This window comes from Actinia tenebrosa, unplaced genomic scaffold (assembly GCF_029948245.1).
Source record: "Actinia tenebrosa isolate PJP-AT-01 unplaced genomic scaffold, QUT_ActTen_1.0 PGA_scaffold2__45_contigs__length_23673736, whole genome shotgun sequence".
Lineage (NCBI taxonomy): Eukaryota > Metazoa > Cnidaria > Anthozoa > Actiniaria > Actiniidae > Actinia > Actinia tenebrosa.
Window position 1 is genome coordinate 12177598 of NW_028292579.1, and position 17460 is coordinate 12195057.

A 17460-nucleotide genomic window follows, 5' to 3' on the forward strand; every position below is an offset into this window, starting at 1 on the left:
CATCCATCGAGTTTTGGGTGCATAGAGGAGGTTGCTAACCATGAAGGAAGCGAATCAGACAAGGCATAGCCTCTTATGAATGTACTGACTTTTGAAACAAATTATTTACTTGGTTTGTAATAAGTTAGCTCCCTAAATACAAGCAAAATATCATTTTCCTAACTTGTTTAAAAGCTTTTCTTACTTCTCCTTAGAGAAACAGATAAACAAAGAAGTTAAATTATTCGTTCAAAAGCCAGTACATTTGTATTGGAATCCGAGAACATTGTCCGAACTTTGTGGTGACCGTAACACAATACAATATGATTTATACCTATGGCTAGCACAAATATGGGGAATTCATTCATGTCTTATAAGATTGCCCACTAATAATATTGGTGATGCAGGAATTGGTGACTGTGTTGCTATCCTGAAAATGAAAGTTTTTAATGCTTATCGTGTATTCATGCTAGTTTGTGTTGTTGTCATGCAGGATGGTTGATAAGTTTGTGATGATCTTGATTCCCATTCTTCCTGTGAGTATATGTGTCAGTAGTTTCTGTAGTATACACCTATTTCAGAAATCGTTGTCGCACCAAAAGCCTCAAGCAACAAGCCAAGACTGCAGAGAACACCGGTACTTTTTGCTGTAATTAGTTTATTCATGGTGTATTTTCATTTATATTGACTTCACAAATTGCTCCAAGCAAGGCTGCTTGAGATAACAATTGGTGTAGAGCTATAGCCACTTGCATGAACCATGAATAAATGTGATCATAATTAAAAGTACTGACGTTCTCTGCGGTCTTGGCTTGTTGCTTGCTCTTGGTTGCAACAACGATTTTTCAAATAGGTATATATTAGAATGGCTCGAGCCAGGGGATCCACCCAATGGTACTGGTAGAGACACTTTCTAGGACTGTTCATCATTGCTGTTTTGTCTTGTTTAGGCTCTCTTTGGGAGTTCACTCCTCACACGATACCTGAGTTCTCAGGGTATCGTAAGACCTACTCTCATAATAGGATTTGTCAGCAATGCTATTGCTCTTGGACTGAACTTTCTTTTTGTTATTGTAATGAAACAAGGATTATGGTAAGAAAATTATTTATACAGCTGATTGTTGCATGTTGCATAGTACAAGCCCATATAGACCTCCTCGGCTTGGCGTTATGTTGTCCCATTTTATTTAGACCATGTGTCATTCCCTTGAGAATAATGTTCTTTGTTTGAGTTGTATCCATATTCATGTGTCTTCTCATGTGCAACTGAGTGCAAACCTTAAACAAAGAAATGATACTCTAGGGAATGACATGTGGTCTGAAATGGGAAAACATTACGTCAGAGCAAAGGAGGTCTATTTCACTTAACTGGCAACGTGAATGCCATCAGTGAAAGGTCACAACAATATGGAATTTGCCAAAACTTTAATATTTGCATATTATGATTCATGATGCATTAACAGCTTGGTATGCAACATGAATTATGCCATATGCAGCATGCAGCAAAACCTTCATTAACCATTTTCATTTTATACATTTTGGTATCAACCTACAGAAGAATGCATTATAACTTGGCTTCCAGCTGCTTGAAACTAAAATGCTGTTATTGGTGAACATGATTAGTGATGAGGACGACGACAATGACAACGACAGGATGATTGTTATTATTATTATTATTATTATTATTGTTAACCTTTTCCATTCCATTTAGACTATAATTTCGAAGGTGTGTTGTAGTTATTGTAATTTTTTTATTTATTTCAGGGGTGTTGCGATCTCTTTAGTCATTGTCTTTTACTGTAACCTGTTTTTAACAATGGCATATATAATATTTTCAAAGGTTTATAAAAAAACTTGGATGGGTAGGTTATAAAGATTATTTACAAAATGTTTATTTGTAAGAATATTGATAGTAGAGGATTGCCTGTTCATGTGCAGTGTTTCCTGCATAAGGTAACACATTGATGTTTTATGACCCACAGGTTGGTCTTGTGAGTGTCTTTATAAGTGGAAAGAATTTATTTGGTTAGCTCTTCCTGGAATGCTCATGATCTGCCTGGAATGGTGGAGCTTTGAAGCTGGTGCTTTCTTAATGGGTAAGAGGATGATGTTCAGGAGGGTAGGCAATAGTTGAGCACTAGCACTGATCGATCAAATTTGACTTGTGGTGATCCATTGAGTGATCAATTTGACCATGTGGGATTGCTCAACGTTCAGTTATCTAAAAACAAGACCATTCATGACCAAATGACCAAGGTTGATAACGATCTACAACAACTGATGAAAAGTGACCCAGGTTGGTGGATAATCAATACCTCAAACCAGGGTCAACTGAACAATTGGTGCTCAGCTGCTAAAGTGCAAGCAAATCTGCTGTTCAGCAATACACCCCTTGCATGTGATGTCAAAGCAGCTCAATTTGGGGGTCAAAATAAAAGAATTCCCTTCTCCTGAGGATGGAAATCTTTGATGATGTTAATATGTTCTATTGCTTTGACCCCTTGCATGTGACGTCAAAGCAACTCAATCTGGGGGACAAAACACTGAAAATAATTCCAATCTCCTGAGAATTGAAATCTTTTATGGTGTTTATACTTTCAATTGTTTTGACCCCCAGGTAGGGATATAGTGCAAGGGTTCTAAATAAATAAATGAATAAATAAAATAAAAAATAATATAATAATAATAATAATAATTCTTTATAGGGTTTGTGTACATTCTTATTTTTTGATTTTTGCAGGTAAATTTGGTGAAAGTACACTAGCTTCACATGGAGTTCTCATACAGTTAGTAACCTTGACATTCATGGTAAGCTAGTCAAAGTGCTTTGAAATAAACCATCAATTTCTATGGATTACCCTAAACAACCTCTGGGCTGATCTAAGTCAGGGCACAGCCTACTAACAAATCAGATTGGAATTTAGCCTGGTAGGCTTTGTGGAGGAAGTCTATAGAACCTGGAGAAAAACCCTTGAATCAAGGTAGACATAACAAACTCTACTCACATGTGATTCAAAGATAAATTAAATTCGAGAAGCATTTTAAGCACAAAAACAGTCTATAAATTGTTGCCGCCAGCAGTCGGCGAAGATATCACACCTCAAGTTTTAAAACGAAAATCAGGCCTCAAATGCTAGCAAATATGAGTTTTTATTAGTATAAGAGGATCTGTAGGTATATCTACATTCATTTCAAAAAAATCTTGACAATTGAAGAGAAATTTTGATGTTAAATCGGGGTTTGAATGAGTCATAAACATACCTGAGAATTCCGCCATTTGCACACGCGTCTTCTGTCCACGGCGACCAGAATAAAGACAAAAAACTCTCTTTTGCGGCCAATCTTTATGATAAAAATTATCGCCAACGATAAAAAATCACTTCTTTCAACTTTATACGGAATATCGGGTCAAACCAGACAGAACAAAGGTTAAAAACAGTCAGTATAGTCTTAGTATCGCTAAGCTTCGCCACTCAAAGTCTTATTGTTGTCAAGGAATGCGTGGTTAGCTTGCCCACCACGGGCTTGTTGCTATGGGGCAAATTGACACGTGATCAATTGCTGCAAATGGCCTATTGAACCAGAGACCCCAGTGAGTGGTGAGAGGAGAGAGTGTTACCCCTGTGCACTCTTGATTCCCTATTACTATCAGAACACTTTCAGACTCTGATATTACCACTCTTTTCACTGCTATGCGCTGAGCGAGACAACAGTCGCAACAGGGAAATAGGGTAATACACTGCCACCAATCAGAGAATATACAGTAAAAGGTACCAACCAATTTATTTGATTGACTGAAGTGTATCGCCCAATTGCCACTAATTCACTATGACGTCACATCAAAACAATCTTCAGCAATCCATTGTTTAAACACAAAGGATCATGGTTGTCGGATGGGGTCAAATCCACGCAAATTCACCAAAAATTGTTCTAAAACCTGCATCAATCCATGAAGAGAAGTAGAATAGCCAGCAAACTCTCAGAATATTTTTTAGTACATATTAACACATATTATATCTGAAAACCAGACCATTTTAGATTAAACTGTTTCGCTAGGAGCAAATTTTGTTGAATTTTCTATTGGATTTGGCGATTCTATCCCCCTCATAAACAAGCAGTGACATCATAGTGAATTAGGGCAATTACCCTGTCTCGATTGTTGTCCCAATCAGTGCGTAGCAATATGAAAGGAGCTGTTTGATTTCTAGTTTCAGCTTTAGCATTTATTCATTTCTCTTGTTTTTATTTCTCCTTAAAAATCAATTTCTAAATTCCAAAATAGATTTCCGAGTAAGATAAAGAAAAGCTTAGCTTTTACTATTTCAATGAATAATAATTACATTTGCAGGTACCATATGGAATGTCCACAGCAGCTGCCGTACGTATAGGACATAATCTTGGAGCTAATAAACCCTCTCTGGCAAAACTAGTCATGAAGTTGTCCATTGGACTAACATGTAAGTATGGAGAGGATAACGGAATGCCGAGTTCCATAGCATAACAACATAATGTATTATGGGACAACATAGTGATTAGTCTGTAGTCTGTCTTGATCAGGATCACCACCTTAATGTGGTGAGGCGGTTTGTGTGTTCCAATAACCCCTGGAGCTATGCCAGTGGAAGTAGTGTACTCCTGGTGGGGCCACCCATGCCAGACAGGTCTAAGGGTAGGATAAGGGCCAGAAGAAGAGTGATCCCACTGGTCCTCCAGGTTGAGAGTTGGGCTTATGAGGGCTGATAACCGGCCCTCATAAAAAAGGTTCATTACATGCAGAAACCAAATTTGATTGAAGCAGGACTTTGGTCCACAGTGAAAATGAAATGCATCGATGGATTCCTTTGGGATAAAATTGAAATAGAATGTGTATATGAGGAACAGCAGCAAGCAGTGAGAATGACGTTTGTTTTACACGTACTCAATGGATTATGGGATACCTTGGGGATAAAATTACTGTGGTTGAGCCTGCAGCCCAGAGGTATTCTAAATGAAATGAGGCTATTGGGTAGAGCTCGCAATGAATTTCAAGAAAAACCAATCTCAGATTAGTGGACTTCTCTCTGGATATGATATGAACTGCAAGTTTTCCTATGAAACAAACTACATATATGCTTTACATGGTCGTTTTTGCAATTTATTGTGAGCTCGACCCTATAGCCTCACCTTGATGTACAATCAATTATGATACCATTTGGCTGCAAGCTCAACTGAGATAAGGGTTATATTTGCCACATTTTGTCCTGACTGTACGTATATAGATTCCACAGAACATCTTATTTCTCAATATTTTTTAAATCCTATATATTTTTCCTTTGTTTAGTACTATGCGTCTCCCTGATAATATTGGTCATTGTAACTACAAGGAAGTATATAGCAATGGCATTCTCTAATAGTGGGTAGGTATTACAGCATGTATCTGTGCAAGATGTTAAGGTGAATGCATATCAGTAATCAAAGGTGCCGTAGCAGTACTGTTCAAACCTCTCACCTCAGGGTTCTCTGGTATGATATGCACTTACATACATACATACAACTTTGAAGATATAACTAGCTAAAAACTAGTGTGAGCTGCGTCGGTGTTTCTAATGAAACAGTAATGATGAAAAACTTACTGATGTTTCGGACTTATTCAGTAGAGTTTGTTGCAATGGGTTTTTCTCCAGGTTCTCTGGTTGAAATCTCCTCCCTCATTTGTTAATTAGCCGTGCCCTGAATTTGAATATACTTCTTAGTGTTCAAAGAAAATTTACTACAACAACATCAGTGATGATGCGGAATTATATTGGAAGCATAGGTTTACAAATACAATTTATTCCAACAACCCTTATCTAACCACGAAAAAAACAGTTTCAGTTTTACACATTTATTTATTTATTTATTTATTCTCACTTTTTGTTGTGAGTAGATAGCTGTAGATACAGTGTAGGTGTCCTTACTTAGGGCAACTGCTATATTTACTGACACAGAAATAAAGTTATCATCATCATAATCATCATCATCATTATCATTATTAATAGTGGGCTTTATACTTTCAGGGAAGTCATTGAAATTCTCATCAGAACTATTCCAATTATGGCTGTTTTATCATTCTTTGATGCAACACAGGTAAGCTTTAAGATTAAATTGCGGTTGATACTTAAAAGATTGGAAGTACTTAATTGGTAGGATTGGATGGAAGGAGTTAGTGGCAGGCTGGTTATAAGTTGTGCGGAGGAGATTTGCTAGATATTTGATGTGATGGAATGTTGGGTGGATGGTAAAGAAAATGGGTGTATAAAGATGATAGATATCTCAGGGCTGTAGCCATTACGAGGCACGAAGGCAGTTGCCTCAGTAAAATGTCACAAATGTCCCTCAAAACTCTGGAAATCTCATTTCCAAGGATCTCAATTTTAAAAATTTCAACCTCCCCCCTCCCCCATTGATCCTGCCTTCACCACGCTCATTTGTCTCAGTAAGCAATTTAGTCTGGCTACGGCCCTGTATCAGATATTGCATGACTTGTTACATTAATGTTTACTATTTGGTTAGCTTTAATTGGGTTTCTGTATTCTTAACAGAGAGCATTTTCGATTTTGTCTCTTCTTTAGGGTGTGTGTAGTGGTATTGTACGCGGCTGTGGACAACAAAGAATAGGTGTTATCATAAACCTCATTAGTTATGACTTTATTGGACTACCTCTTGCAGTAGTTCTGGCCTTTGTTGTTGATATGCGTCTTTCAGGTACTGTATGATTTTTACAAATATTGAGGACATCATTTAAACTGTGAAGTTTTTTTGTCATTAAATGCATACCATATTTCATCCCTTGAGCTAATAAATTGGAAATCTTTTATGTTTAATGTCTCAGCTCAATAAGACAGGACCACTATTTTACATGGCCATCCAAGCCAGAACAAAATCGATCTAGCCTGTGAAATATTCAGATAATTTACAACCCTGAGTTTTGGTCTTGCTGCAGCTTGAAACCACAACTTCCAGCTAGATTCCATCACAGGTTGTCAGTGCCTAACCAACTGAGCCACCCAAGAGGTGGTTTTTCAGATGTTTAATTTAACGTTTTTTTATACCAGGAATGTGGTGGGGACTGACAGGTGGCTTGCTTGTGCAGGTATGGGAAATAACAGTGCAGCACACAAAAGTAAGACAACGTTTAATATATTCACATGGGCCTATGCACTTCTATGCACTGGTCTTGTATGTAAAACCGACATATTTCAATGAGAAACTGGCTGGTTTTACCAAATAAGGCAGGCAAGCACTCATTTGGCAGAAAAACAACTGTGCATATAAGTATGCGAATGCTTTGAATTTGGTCATACTTTTGCACATTGCACTGTTAACAATTTAATTGCGATTTAATAATATTCATAATTTGCCACATGTGAATTGAGTTTGTTTGATTAGTTCTCTCCTGTACCTGGAGGGTTTTTCTCCGGGTTCTCTGGTCTTCCTCTGTCCATAAAAATTAACATGAGGGTTGACAGTCTAGTGTATAGAGTATTTGAATGTAGTAAGGAATACAGTCAATTCAAAAAACGTTGTCGTCGACCGGCTCAAGCCTACGCGACTGGACCGAAAGGAATATGGGTAAAAATCAATGAAGCGGTTTAAACATTCGTTCTGAATAAATTGTTCCCGCTAGTAATAAGATAATAATGGCGAGAAACAATCCATCAAATGCATGTCTTTGGGTTTAAGGAAACAAAAACAAAGTACTTATTATTCAGTTCACAATTTCGAATATATGAAGGCATTTAAAAAATGTCTCCTCCAACACTTCCCGCTCGCCTACGAAGGTTCGTGCTGTAAACCAGGCATCACTAGTCAGATAAAATTATGGAGTCAACTCGGCTTCAATGTTTACTACCCAGAGTTCTTTTCGGTCCAGTCACGTAGGCTTGAGTTGGTCGACGACAACATTTTTTGAATTGACTGTATGTATGGAGGATACGCAGCTCAACAAGCTTCTAGCTTTATAGGCTACCCTGTATCAATAAAAAGACATGATTATATTATACTTTATATTTACAGACTTCTCTATATATCATCTTACTTTCTTGTACGAATTGGACAAAGCAAGCTTATCTGGTAAGCAATATTAATGTATTAATATTGCTGTATTAATGTATTAATAAGTGCAACGTGCATTTAAGTGTATTAATGTAGATGCACGCCTGGATATCAAAGCGGGGGCATTCTGGCAACGAGGAGTGACAGCATTTTTTGACGTACGAGTGTCGCATGTCAACTCCAAGTGCAACCAGAAGAAAACCACCTCATCAATATTCAACGAACAAGAGCAAGAAAAGAAAAGAAAATATCAACAGAGAGTTCTGGAAGTGGAAATGGGTTCATTTACACCGCTTATCTTTGGGACCAATGGTGGTATGGGCAAGGAAAGCCAAATTTTCCTAAAAACTCTAGCGGATAAACTGGCGAACAAAACTGGACAAAGCTATTCTGACACAATAACATATATTAGAACAAAGTTGTCGTTTGAGATTTTGAAAGCTGTAATTACATGCATTAGAGGCTCCCGCACTCCTTTTTATAAGAACAACGAAAGTGACTTTCTATTGGACTTTAGCATTAATACTAACCTTGCCGATATTAGATAATTTTAGACTTTTTTATAATGCTTGTTTTTCATTTTGTTTTTTCTAGTTTTTTGTAAATAGTAACTTTTTCTCTTTAAATTTTCACAAAGTACATAATGTAAATATTCTTTATTATTATTATTATTTTTTTTTAATGATTTACAAACTTATTATTATTATTACATTATTGTTATTAAAATTTTTTGTGTAAAATATTAATGTATTTCTTAGGAACAATTGACCAAAAAAGTGCTTCATTCAGTAACATATTAATATAGGAGGCTTATAAGACTTTTTGCTGTGTACTTTTGGCACCTTCTTAACATGGAATTACTGAATGCTGCTTCAATTTCTTTGCAAAATGGCAATAGGTGATGAAATTTAAAAGTTAGTTCAGTTAACATTAATTATACTTAATTCTTGACTAATTTAAGGCTAAAAAAAGGACAGACACAAGCCATGGAATGAAGACTAAAGACAAAGACAAACTAATCAAACCTAATGGTGATGTGGATGAAGACAAGAGAAATGGTGATATTTGCAAATTGAAGAATGCTCATGGTAAAGTACCAACAACCCACTGACACCCTACCAACAACCCACTGACAACCTACCAATAACCCACTGACACCCCACCAACAACCCACTGACACCCTACCTACAACCCACTGGCACCCTACCAACAACCCACTGACACCCTACCAACAACCCACTGACACCCTACCAACAACCCACTGACACCCCACCAACAACCCACTGACACCCTACCAAAAACCCACTGACACCCTACCAACAACCCACTGACACCCTACCAACAACCCACTGACACCCTACCAACAACCCACTGACACCCTACCAAAAACCCACTGACACCCTACCAACAACCCACTGACACCAGTAGTATAGGGAATGGGGGTTCTAGCGCAGTGACCACACGAGGATTTCCCGTTTAAAGTCACTAACCCGTGTTTGCGTAGCCCTCATTCCCTATGAGACCCCCAGGATTACCCGTGGGGGTAACAGCGCACTCGAAATATGTTAGTTTACGCCAGGATTACCCGTGAGGGCAACAGCGCAATCTCAACACGGGCAAGATCCGTATCAAAAATCCACCTACGGACGACCCCCCACTCCAAGTGTGGTTGAGGGCAACAGCGCACTTAAATATATTAGTCTATATATGGAGTGCGAAGAATGTAAGAGAACTTTTAAGAAAGAAGCGGATTTGAAAAAGCATTTGAAAATGAAGACGAAGTGTATGAGCAGTTATGATTGTGGATGTGGTAAGAAGTTTGAGACTAAGGTTAAATTGTTTTGGCATTGTCAGGACTGTGAGTACGACTACGACGACCTAAAAAGTGCTTGGTATTAGGTATAAAATATTTCCTATTATATAGATGGAATCCCAAAGCAACTTCAGCACGGTGTCAATACCCGGTAACGGTGAGATTGACGTTAGACAGTTTTGGCGTCAGTCAGAAAGGAAGGTTAAAAGGACTCTCCGAAAAGGTATAGAAGAATTAGGAGCCCTGAAAGCGAGCATAATGGTAGAAGTAAGTTTGTCAAAAGACGAGGTAATGACGACAGCAATGTTGCGATCAAAGTCGTTAGTGATATTAGAATCCACGAATCTGGATAGGTCACTCAGTGAAGCCTTAGAAGCAATAATGGAGTCGCTGTCTAACTACACGAAAGAAGGATCGGGTTGGACAGTAGAGGAGGTTGAAGGAATAGAGATAAGTATGGCCAGGTACGTACCCATACGAGGGGGGAGTTACGTACCGCTACCAACGTGGGTAGAAAGGAAGAAGGCTATTGTAAACGTGAAGAATGAAGACAATCGATGCTTTATGTGGGCAATCAGGTCTGCACTGTATCCAGCAGAGAAGGATCCCTGTAGGACAAGTAAGTATCCCACAGATGATTTAGAGTGGGATGGTGTGGAATTTCCCATGCAGTTGATAGACATCCCCATATTTGAGGAAATAAACGATCTAGCAATTAACGTTTACGGAGTCAGAGAGCAGACGATAGTACCGTTAGTTCTGTCAAAAAGTAAAGGAGAGCGCGTACATTTATTCTACCACGGCGGACACTACTCGTGGGTTAAACACATTAGCAGACTATTCTACAGACATACTAAGCACAAAGGCAAAAAGTACTTCTGCGACTGCTGCTTGCTGTCATTTACATCCTTAAATACCCTAAAGAAACACGATGAGATCTGCCGCGGAGTCGAAGAAGTGGCGCAACGGATCCAGATACCCACCAACAAAGAGCTTTCATACGCAGACCATCAAAAGCAGATGCAGGTGCCTTACGTGATATATGCAGACTTTGAAGCGTTGATAACTAAGGAAGAGCAGAAAAGTGGTGCCACGAATAAGGTGGGATTACACGAGATCTGCTCCTTTGGTTACATAGTAGTCAGATCAGATGGTAAGGCCAACCCTCCTGTGATTTACCGAGGTAAGAACGCAGCTAATGAGTTTCTAGAAGCATTGCGAGAAGAGGAGGAAGAGATTAGAGAACAATTAAGACGTCCAAAGAAGATGGAATTTACCAAAGAGAACCAGGAGGCTTTTAACAAGGCAAAAAAATGCCACATTTGTCAACATACGCTTCTTCAGTTTGGAAGACGAACCAAGAAAGCGTGGGATGAAGATGGAAAGTATCTAGGAGAAGCTCATTTTAAATGCGGGAAGTATGCTAAGAAAGGTGAGAAGCCGGGAAAGCCCTCCACGCACTGCATTCACTGCCACAAAGCATTTGTTGAGGATTTCTATGTGGATAAGGTTAGGGATCACTGCCACATCACGGGTAAATACAGAGGAGCGGCTCATTGGAAATGCAATATAAACTTCAAAGTAAATCCAGACATGGAGATTCCGGTGTTCTTTCACAACCTCCGCGGTTACGACTCCCATTTGCTACTACAAGGAACAGACGGCTCCGACGTCAAATGCATACCCAACAACAAAGAGCGCTACATGTCCGTAACTGTGGGTAAGCTAAAGTTCTTAGATTCGCAGCAGTTTATGGCGGACTCCTTAGCAAACCTCGTAAAGTATAACACCAACTTTCCCATTTCCAGTCAATATGGCGCGGAAAGGAAAGGAGTCTACCCATACGAATACATGGATTCCTGGGATCGATTCAAAGAGTCCCTACCACCCAAAGATCGCTTCTACAGCACCCTAAACGAGTCCGGTATAAAGGATGAGGAGTACCAGCATGCGTTAGACGTGTGGGAAAAGTACTCCTGTGAGAACATGGGGGACTACCACGACATCTACCTAAGGTCTGACGTAGTGCTGCTTGCAGATGTTTTCCAAAGCTTCAGAAAGATGGCTATGGAATATTACGGATTGGATCCCGCTAATTTCTACACGGCTCCTGGGCTCAGCTGGAGTGCTTTGTTAAAGAAGACAAATGCGCAGTTGGATCTCCTAACGGAGTACGACATGTATCGGTTTATGGAAGACGGTATTCGTGGCGGCGTATGCGGACCCAGCCGACGTTACGCCCGCGCAAACAACCCCTTAGTAGAGCACGACCCAGAGAAACCAACCACATACATTTACTACCTGGATGCGAATAACCTTTATGGTTGGGCAATGTCACAGTACCTACCTGTGAGAGACTTCGAATGGGATCCAGTGAAGCCGATAGACTTCTACATGCAGGTAGGAAAGGAGGAAGACAAGGGTTACGTCTTAGAAGTGGATCTGGAGTACCCAGAGCGCCTGCACGACGAACACAATGAGTTCCCCCTAGCACCAGAAGCGATAGAGATACCATTTAAGCAGCTAAGTCCGCTGCAAAAGCAAATGTGCCCTGGTTACAAACCGTACAGGAAACTAACTATGAACCTGATGGATAAGAAGAAGTATGTGGTACATTACCGCAACCTGCAGTTCTACGTGCGACACGGAATGCGCGTAGAGAAGATCCACAGAGTCCTAAAATTCACGCAGGAACCCTGGATGCGCCCCTACATTGACTTTAACACGCAAAAGCGTACCGCAGCGAAAAATGACTTCGAGAAAAACCTCTTCAAACTGATGAACAACAGCGTGTTCGGAAAGACAATGGAGAACATCCGCAAGCGCGTAAGCGTAAAAATAGTCAGCACCAAAGAGGAAGCAGAAGCATACGTTTCACAGCCAGGCTTCGTTAGATACGTAGAAATGCTGAACTTCTACGTGATTCACATGAAAAGGGCAAACCTCTTACTAAACAAGCCCGTTTACACAGGCTTTACGGTGCTGGATCTATCGAAGCTGCTTATGTACGAGTTCTACTACGATAAGCTTAAGCCAAAGTACGGAGACCGCTGTCGCCTCCTGTACACAGACACCGACTCCCTAATTCTAGAAGTGCAAACGGAAGACGTTTACAAAGACTGCCTCCCCGACATAGACGAGTACGACACCAGCGGTTACCCGAAGGAGCACTTCCTTTACTCTGCGAAGAATAAGAAGGTAATTGGGAAGATGAAAGACGAAATGTTAGGAAAACCCATAGTAGAGTACGTGGGTCTGAAACCAAAGATGTACAGCGTGCTAAAGTTAGACGGCGTAGAAAAGAAAGCTAAAGGCGTAAAAAAGTACGTGGTTAAGAAGGACATTACGCACGAGTCCTACCTCAACGTATTACGAACACGCAAGGAACAGCGGCATAAGATGAACAGCCTGCGCAGCTATGGTCATCAGATACATAACGTCACGCAGGAGAAGGTGTCACTGTCTGCATTTGACGGTAAGCGATGGATGTGTGATGACGGAGTGCATACGATAGCATTCGGACATCACACGATAAGCAGTTCTTCCATGACGAACCCACGTGTGGGGCCATCGTGAAGATAATACGAGATGGGCTGACCCTTCTTAGCTATTACGCTTCGGATCTGGTAAGTTTCCAAAGACCAATTAGGATCCGTAGCTCTTTTGGATCCTCCTTCTAATTCACCCGGTCCGTAGAGATATCGGACTGTGACATTACCTAATTTTTTTTCATGGGGGAAGACCGCCCTCGAACTTCTGACGTAGGACTTGTGTTCCACGTGTTTCTTTTTTATGGCATCCTTGGGTTTCATTCCTGTAGCCCTGGCCGCCTCGTTGTTCAAAGCCGCGACGACCTGGGGGAGCCTCTGAGTCCATTCCCTGTTGCGCTTGGAGGGATCTTCCAGCTCTTTCCAATACTGGTACCCAAAGAGACGCTCGGCCAAGGTCTTGTTGAATCTTTCGACAATGCTCTGACCCCTGTGGTACTCAGCTTCGGCTCTTCTAATCTTAGTGTCGTGGTCTTTCAGGGTCTTAGTAACCACGCCCATGAACTCTGTCCCCGCATCCACTTGCAGCAGCTTAGGCCATTTCAAGACGCGCTTATAAATCCTACCTAGGGCTTCTGCGACTTCCCCAGAATCCTTGCTGGTTATGGGTTCGGCGTCCTTGTATCTGCTTGCGATATCAACTACGGTCAAAGCGTACCTATAGGTCTTTTTTCTCACCTTATCGTGCGGTAAGAAAAGCAAATCCGCCTGATGAACTTCATTGGGGGTATTTACGGTAAAGCTGGGCCTGGGAATGTACTTGGGCACGGGAAGATAAACCTGCCAGAGGGTTTGTTTTCTTAGCCAGTTCTTGGCCGTTTCATCTGATACCCTGGCCGCGGTCGCGAGTTTCTTGATGGCCGACACTCCTTTCCAATAGCCTTCAGGCCCATAGTAAATCCTCTTGAGTTTATCCTCTACGCGGCCCATTATATGAATAGAATCGCGCTTCGCTTGATTCAAGCGAAGGATAGGACAAGATTGATCTTGCGTCCGTTAAAATCCACCGTCTTTCCGTCCACCTTAATGGTGATGTTTATGCTTTCTACCAAATTAGACAAGTCATAGCTCAAAGAAATGGGAGTGTATTCTACCAGGTCAAATGGATTACCTTTGGGTAGAAACTTGGACATAAGAGAAGACTTTTCTCCATTGTTGTAACTATGGACTAAATCGCAATAGACTTCGTAAGAGGATGCGACTTTCCATTTCACAGGTATGGCTGTGTTGGTAATTGTCTTGCCCGAGGCACATAATAAAGATCCCAATGGGTCAGACTTTCCAAAAGTCATTGAATAATTTGACATATTATGTTTGAGGGTCATTTCGTGCGGCAATCCTGTGGTGAGAGTATAACCGTGTTTTGCTAATTCCTTGGCCAGTGTGATTGGCGTATAATGTCCATCGGGCAGCAATACGGCTTGATAGTTAGATCCTCCTGTATGCTCAGTGACTATGCCCCTAATCAGGTTATACCAAGAATTGTACAAAGAGCAACTTATGAGCCGAACCTTATGGGCTTTAATGGGGGGATTTAAATAAGTGGTAAAGTTATTTTTATCGCTTTCCAAAAAGACGATCATTATATTAGATACGCCAAAGCTACGCCTCCCGCCAGCCCTGCGACTCCTACGAAGACCAACTCATTGTCTTTTTGTTTCTTAGAAGGCTGGTAGTAATTCTTGAACTGAGGCTTTCTCATTCTAAAGTCGGGATGCGCCTGCGCATAGAGCTTAAAGGCGTAGTCTGTATTTTCGAAGTTCTTATCCGCCTGCATTTTGTCTTGGTAGTTCTTGTCCAACCAATCCCTGTAAGCTTGTCTTTTTTCATTCCAAGCCGCCACGTCTCGCTGATATTTCTCCAGCGCTAAGTCGTGTCTCTTCCTTTCGGCGGCCAAATCTCCGCTGCGATCACCTCTAACTAATCTATCCAAATATTGACCACCATAATTAGCTCCAGTGAATGCTAAGGCTGCAATAACTCCACCTGCGACCACGCTAGCCATTATATATTAGAAAATCACACCGTAGGTAGGTACTTTTCCTTCTGTAGGTAATTCTTTGCCATGATAGCCCCGCCTACGGCAGCGGTCATCTTAGCAAAATTAGCGAAGCTCTTGCTTGGGTCTTCAGTAAAGTCTTCTTTGAGCACTTTCTTACCTACCCAACCAATACCCGCAACGATGGAAGTAATGATAGCTGCTTCTTCAACAGTTTTCAATAACGCGGTTGACATTATATTACAAAGCGAGAAGGAAAATCTAGGTCGCCGCGGGTGATAAATTTACTCCATTTCAGGGATCTTACTTTTTCTAACCTCCACAGGTGCGTGCACGGGCGCGTGATATGTTGGTGGTTCTACTTTTGGCTTTGCTGCCCGCCATTGTAAGTAAAGGCTGCCTGCTGCTATAGCAACTCCTAACGCGCCAATGACGTATCCCGGATTAATAAAGGATTCCTCTTCTTTTTCCTCCACCTTTTCTTCTTTTTTGGCTTTGTTCTTTTTATTCATCTCCGCGAGCTTCTTTCCGGCAGCGACTCTGCCTGGAGATTTAGCCTTGGTAATCTTGGTATCTTCTACGGGTGGTTGTTCTTCGGTGCCACTCATCTTATATTAAGGGACTTGAAGGACTTGACAAGTAACTTGATGACGACTTGACAATGACTTACGGACGACTTGACAACGACTTGACTAAGTACTTGAGGTGACTTGACAACGACTTGACTAAGTACTTGAGGCGACTTGACAACGACTTGACTAAGTACTTGAGGTGACTTGACAACGACTTGACTAAGTACTTGAGGCGACTTGACAACGACTTGACTAAGTACTTGAGGCGACTTGATCAGGTACCTCAGCAAGTGCTGCCTGGAAGACCTTTTCGACTTCTCTGTCCTTCTTGAAGTCCTTCCAAGATGTTCCAAAGGAACCTAGTACCTCCTTCAAGTCGACATGCTGAGCTACGTGAAGTGCCGCAGAGGCGACTGCCATTAACTTACCGCACTTCAAAGACAACCACCCGCAGGTTATCTTAAGTTCTTGGGATATGACATAGTCATCTCTTATGTCCTTCTGTAGTTGCTCCACGTCGTCTATGGGCAGTGCAAGTCCAAGCAATTTAGTCGCAAGTCGGATAGCGGAGTCTGCTACGGCGTCCGTGGTCTTACTTGCAAGGGCAGCCTCGTACCTCTTATGGAACTTCTTAACCTCCTCTTCTGACAACTTATTAACCTGCTCATGGGTAAGTTCCTTACCTATCATTTCTTTACACTTCCCCGAAGACACAAGGATGTTGAGTTGTTCCTTAAGGTTACTTTCGTCTAACTGCGTGGGGACTTCATCTAAGAGCTGCTCAATGTCCATATACATTAGGAATCATAGATTCCAACCGTGTAGGGAAACCTCAAAGAGAAGATCATCTTGGAATGTTGGTGCGTTTTTAAATGCCGCATGTATTCGTGTAACTGTTCCTTGCTTATCTCACCGCCGTAGTCGCTTAAGATGGTTTCCAGGTCAGACTTACTTGGAGTATAAAATACTACGAGAGAGCCTATGTTTTCCCTGAAGGGCTTAGAGACGCTGGTAAGCTGCTGGGAAAGCAACCAAACGCTGATATTGTCATGCCTACCGCTGAAGGCGAGTTTAACGAGCTCGGAAGTGCGTCTTTTTACGTCGTCCCCACAGGCAATGTCATCCAATATGAGGAGCGTCTGCGTATCTTTAGGGAATTGCTTATGCCAGAACTTCAAATGGCTGGATAACTCGTTAGGGTCTAAGATATCTACAAAGAAGTCGTCATCTTTCACTCCTATGCCCGTCCAGGTGCGGTTATTCACGTAGGTGGGGCATAATAGCACGATGTAGTCGAAGCGGTATCTAAAGGGTCCTAATAGCTGCTCCACGACGAACTGGGTCTTTCCGCAGCCGGTGGGTCCTACTATCAGAGCATTGCAGGGAATATGGTTCGGATCCATTATATATACGATGGACCCAGTGGACGCAGTAAGAAGGATTGCCACCGACGCAAAAGATAAAAGAGACACCATA

At 41.2% G+C, this 17460-nt stretch overlaps 1 protein-coding gene across 2 annotated transcripts in view; it reads left to right on the forward strand.

Moving 5' to 3' along the window:
• Positions 1–17460, forward strand: part of LOC116306101 (multidrug and toxin extrusion protein 2) — a 31976-nt gene that overhangs the window by 2458 nt on the left and 12058 nt on the right. Inside the window, exons 4-15 of one of the 2 annotated variants that reach the window (XM_089034431.1) lie at positions 473–515; positions 930–1072; positions 1744–1841; positions 1962–2075; positions 2720–2787; positions 4328–4436; positions 5300–5375; positions 6015–6084; positions 6570–6702; positions 7053–7090; positions 8014–8070; positions 9014–9140. In XM_089034431.1, the coding sequence (XP_088890557.1) occupies positions 473–515; positions 930–1072; positions 1744–1841; positions 1962–2075; positions 2720–2787; positions 4328–4436; positions 5300–5375; positions 6015–6084; positions 6570–6702; positions 7053–7090; positions 8014–8070; positions 9014–9140 (1076 nt within the window). The remainder of the gene's footprint in view (positions 1–472; positions 516–929; positions 1073–1743; positions 1842–1961; positions 2076–2719; positions 2788–4327; positions 4437–5299; positions 5376–6014; positions 6085–6569; positions 6703–7052; positions 7091–8013; positions 8071–9013; positions 9141–17460) is intronic. The other variant, XM_089034432.1, reaches the window with a different exon arrangement.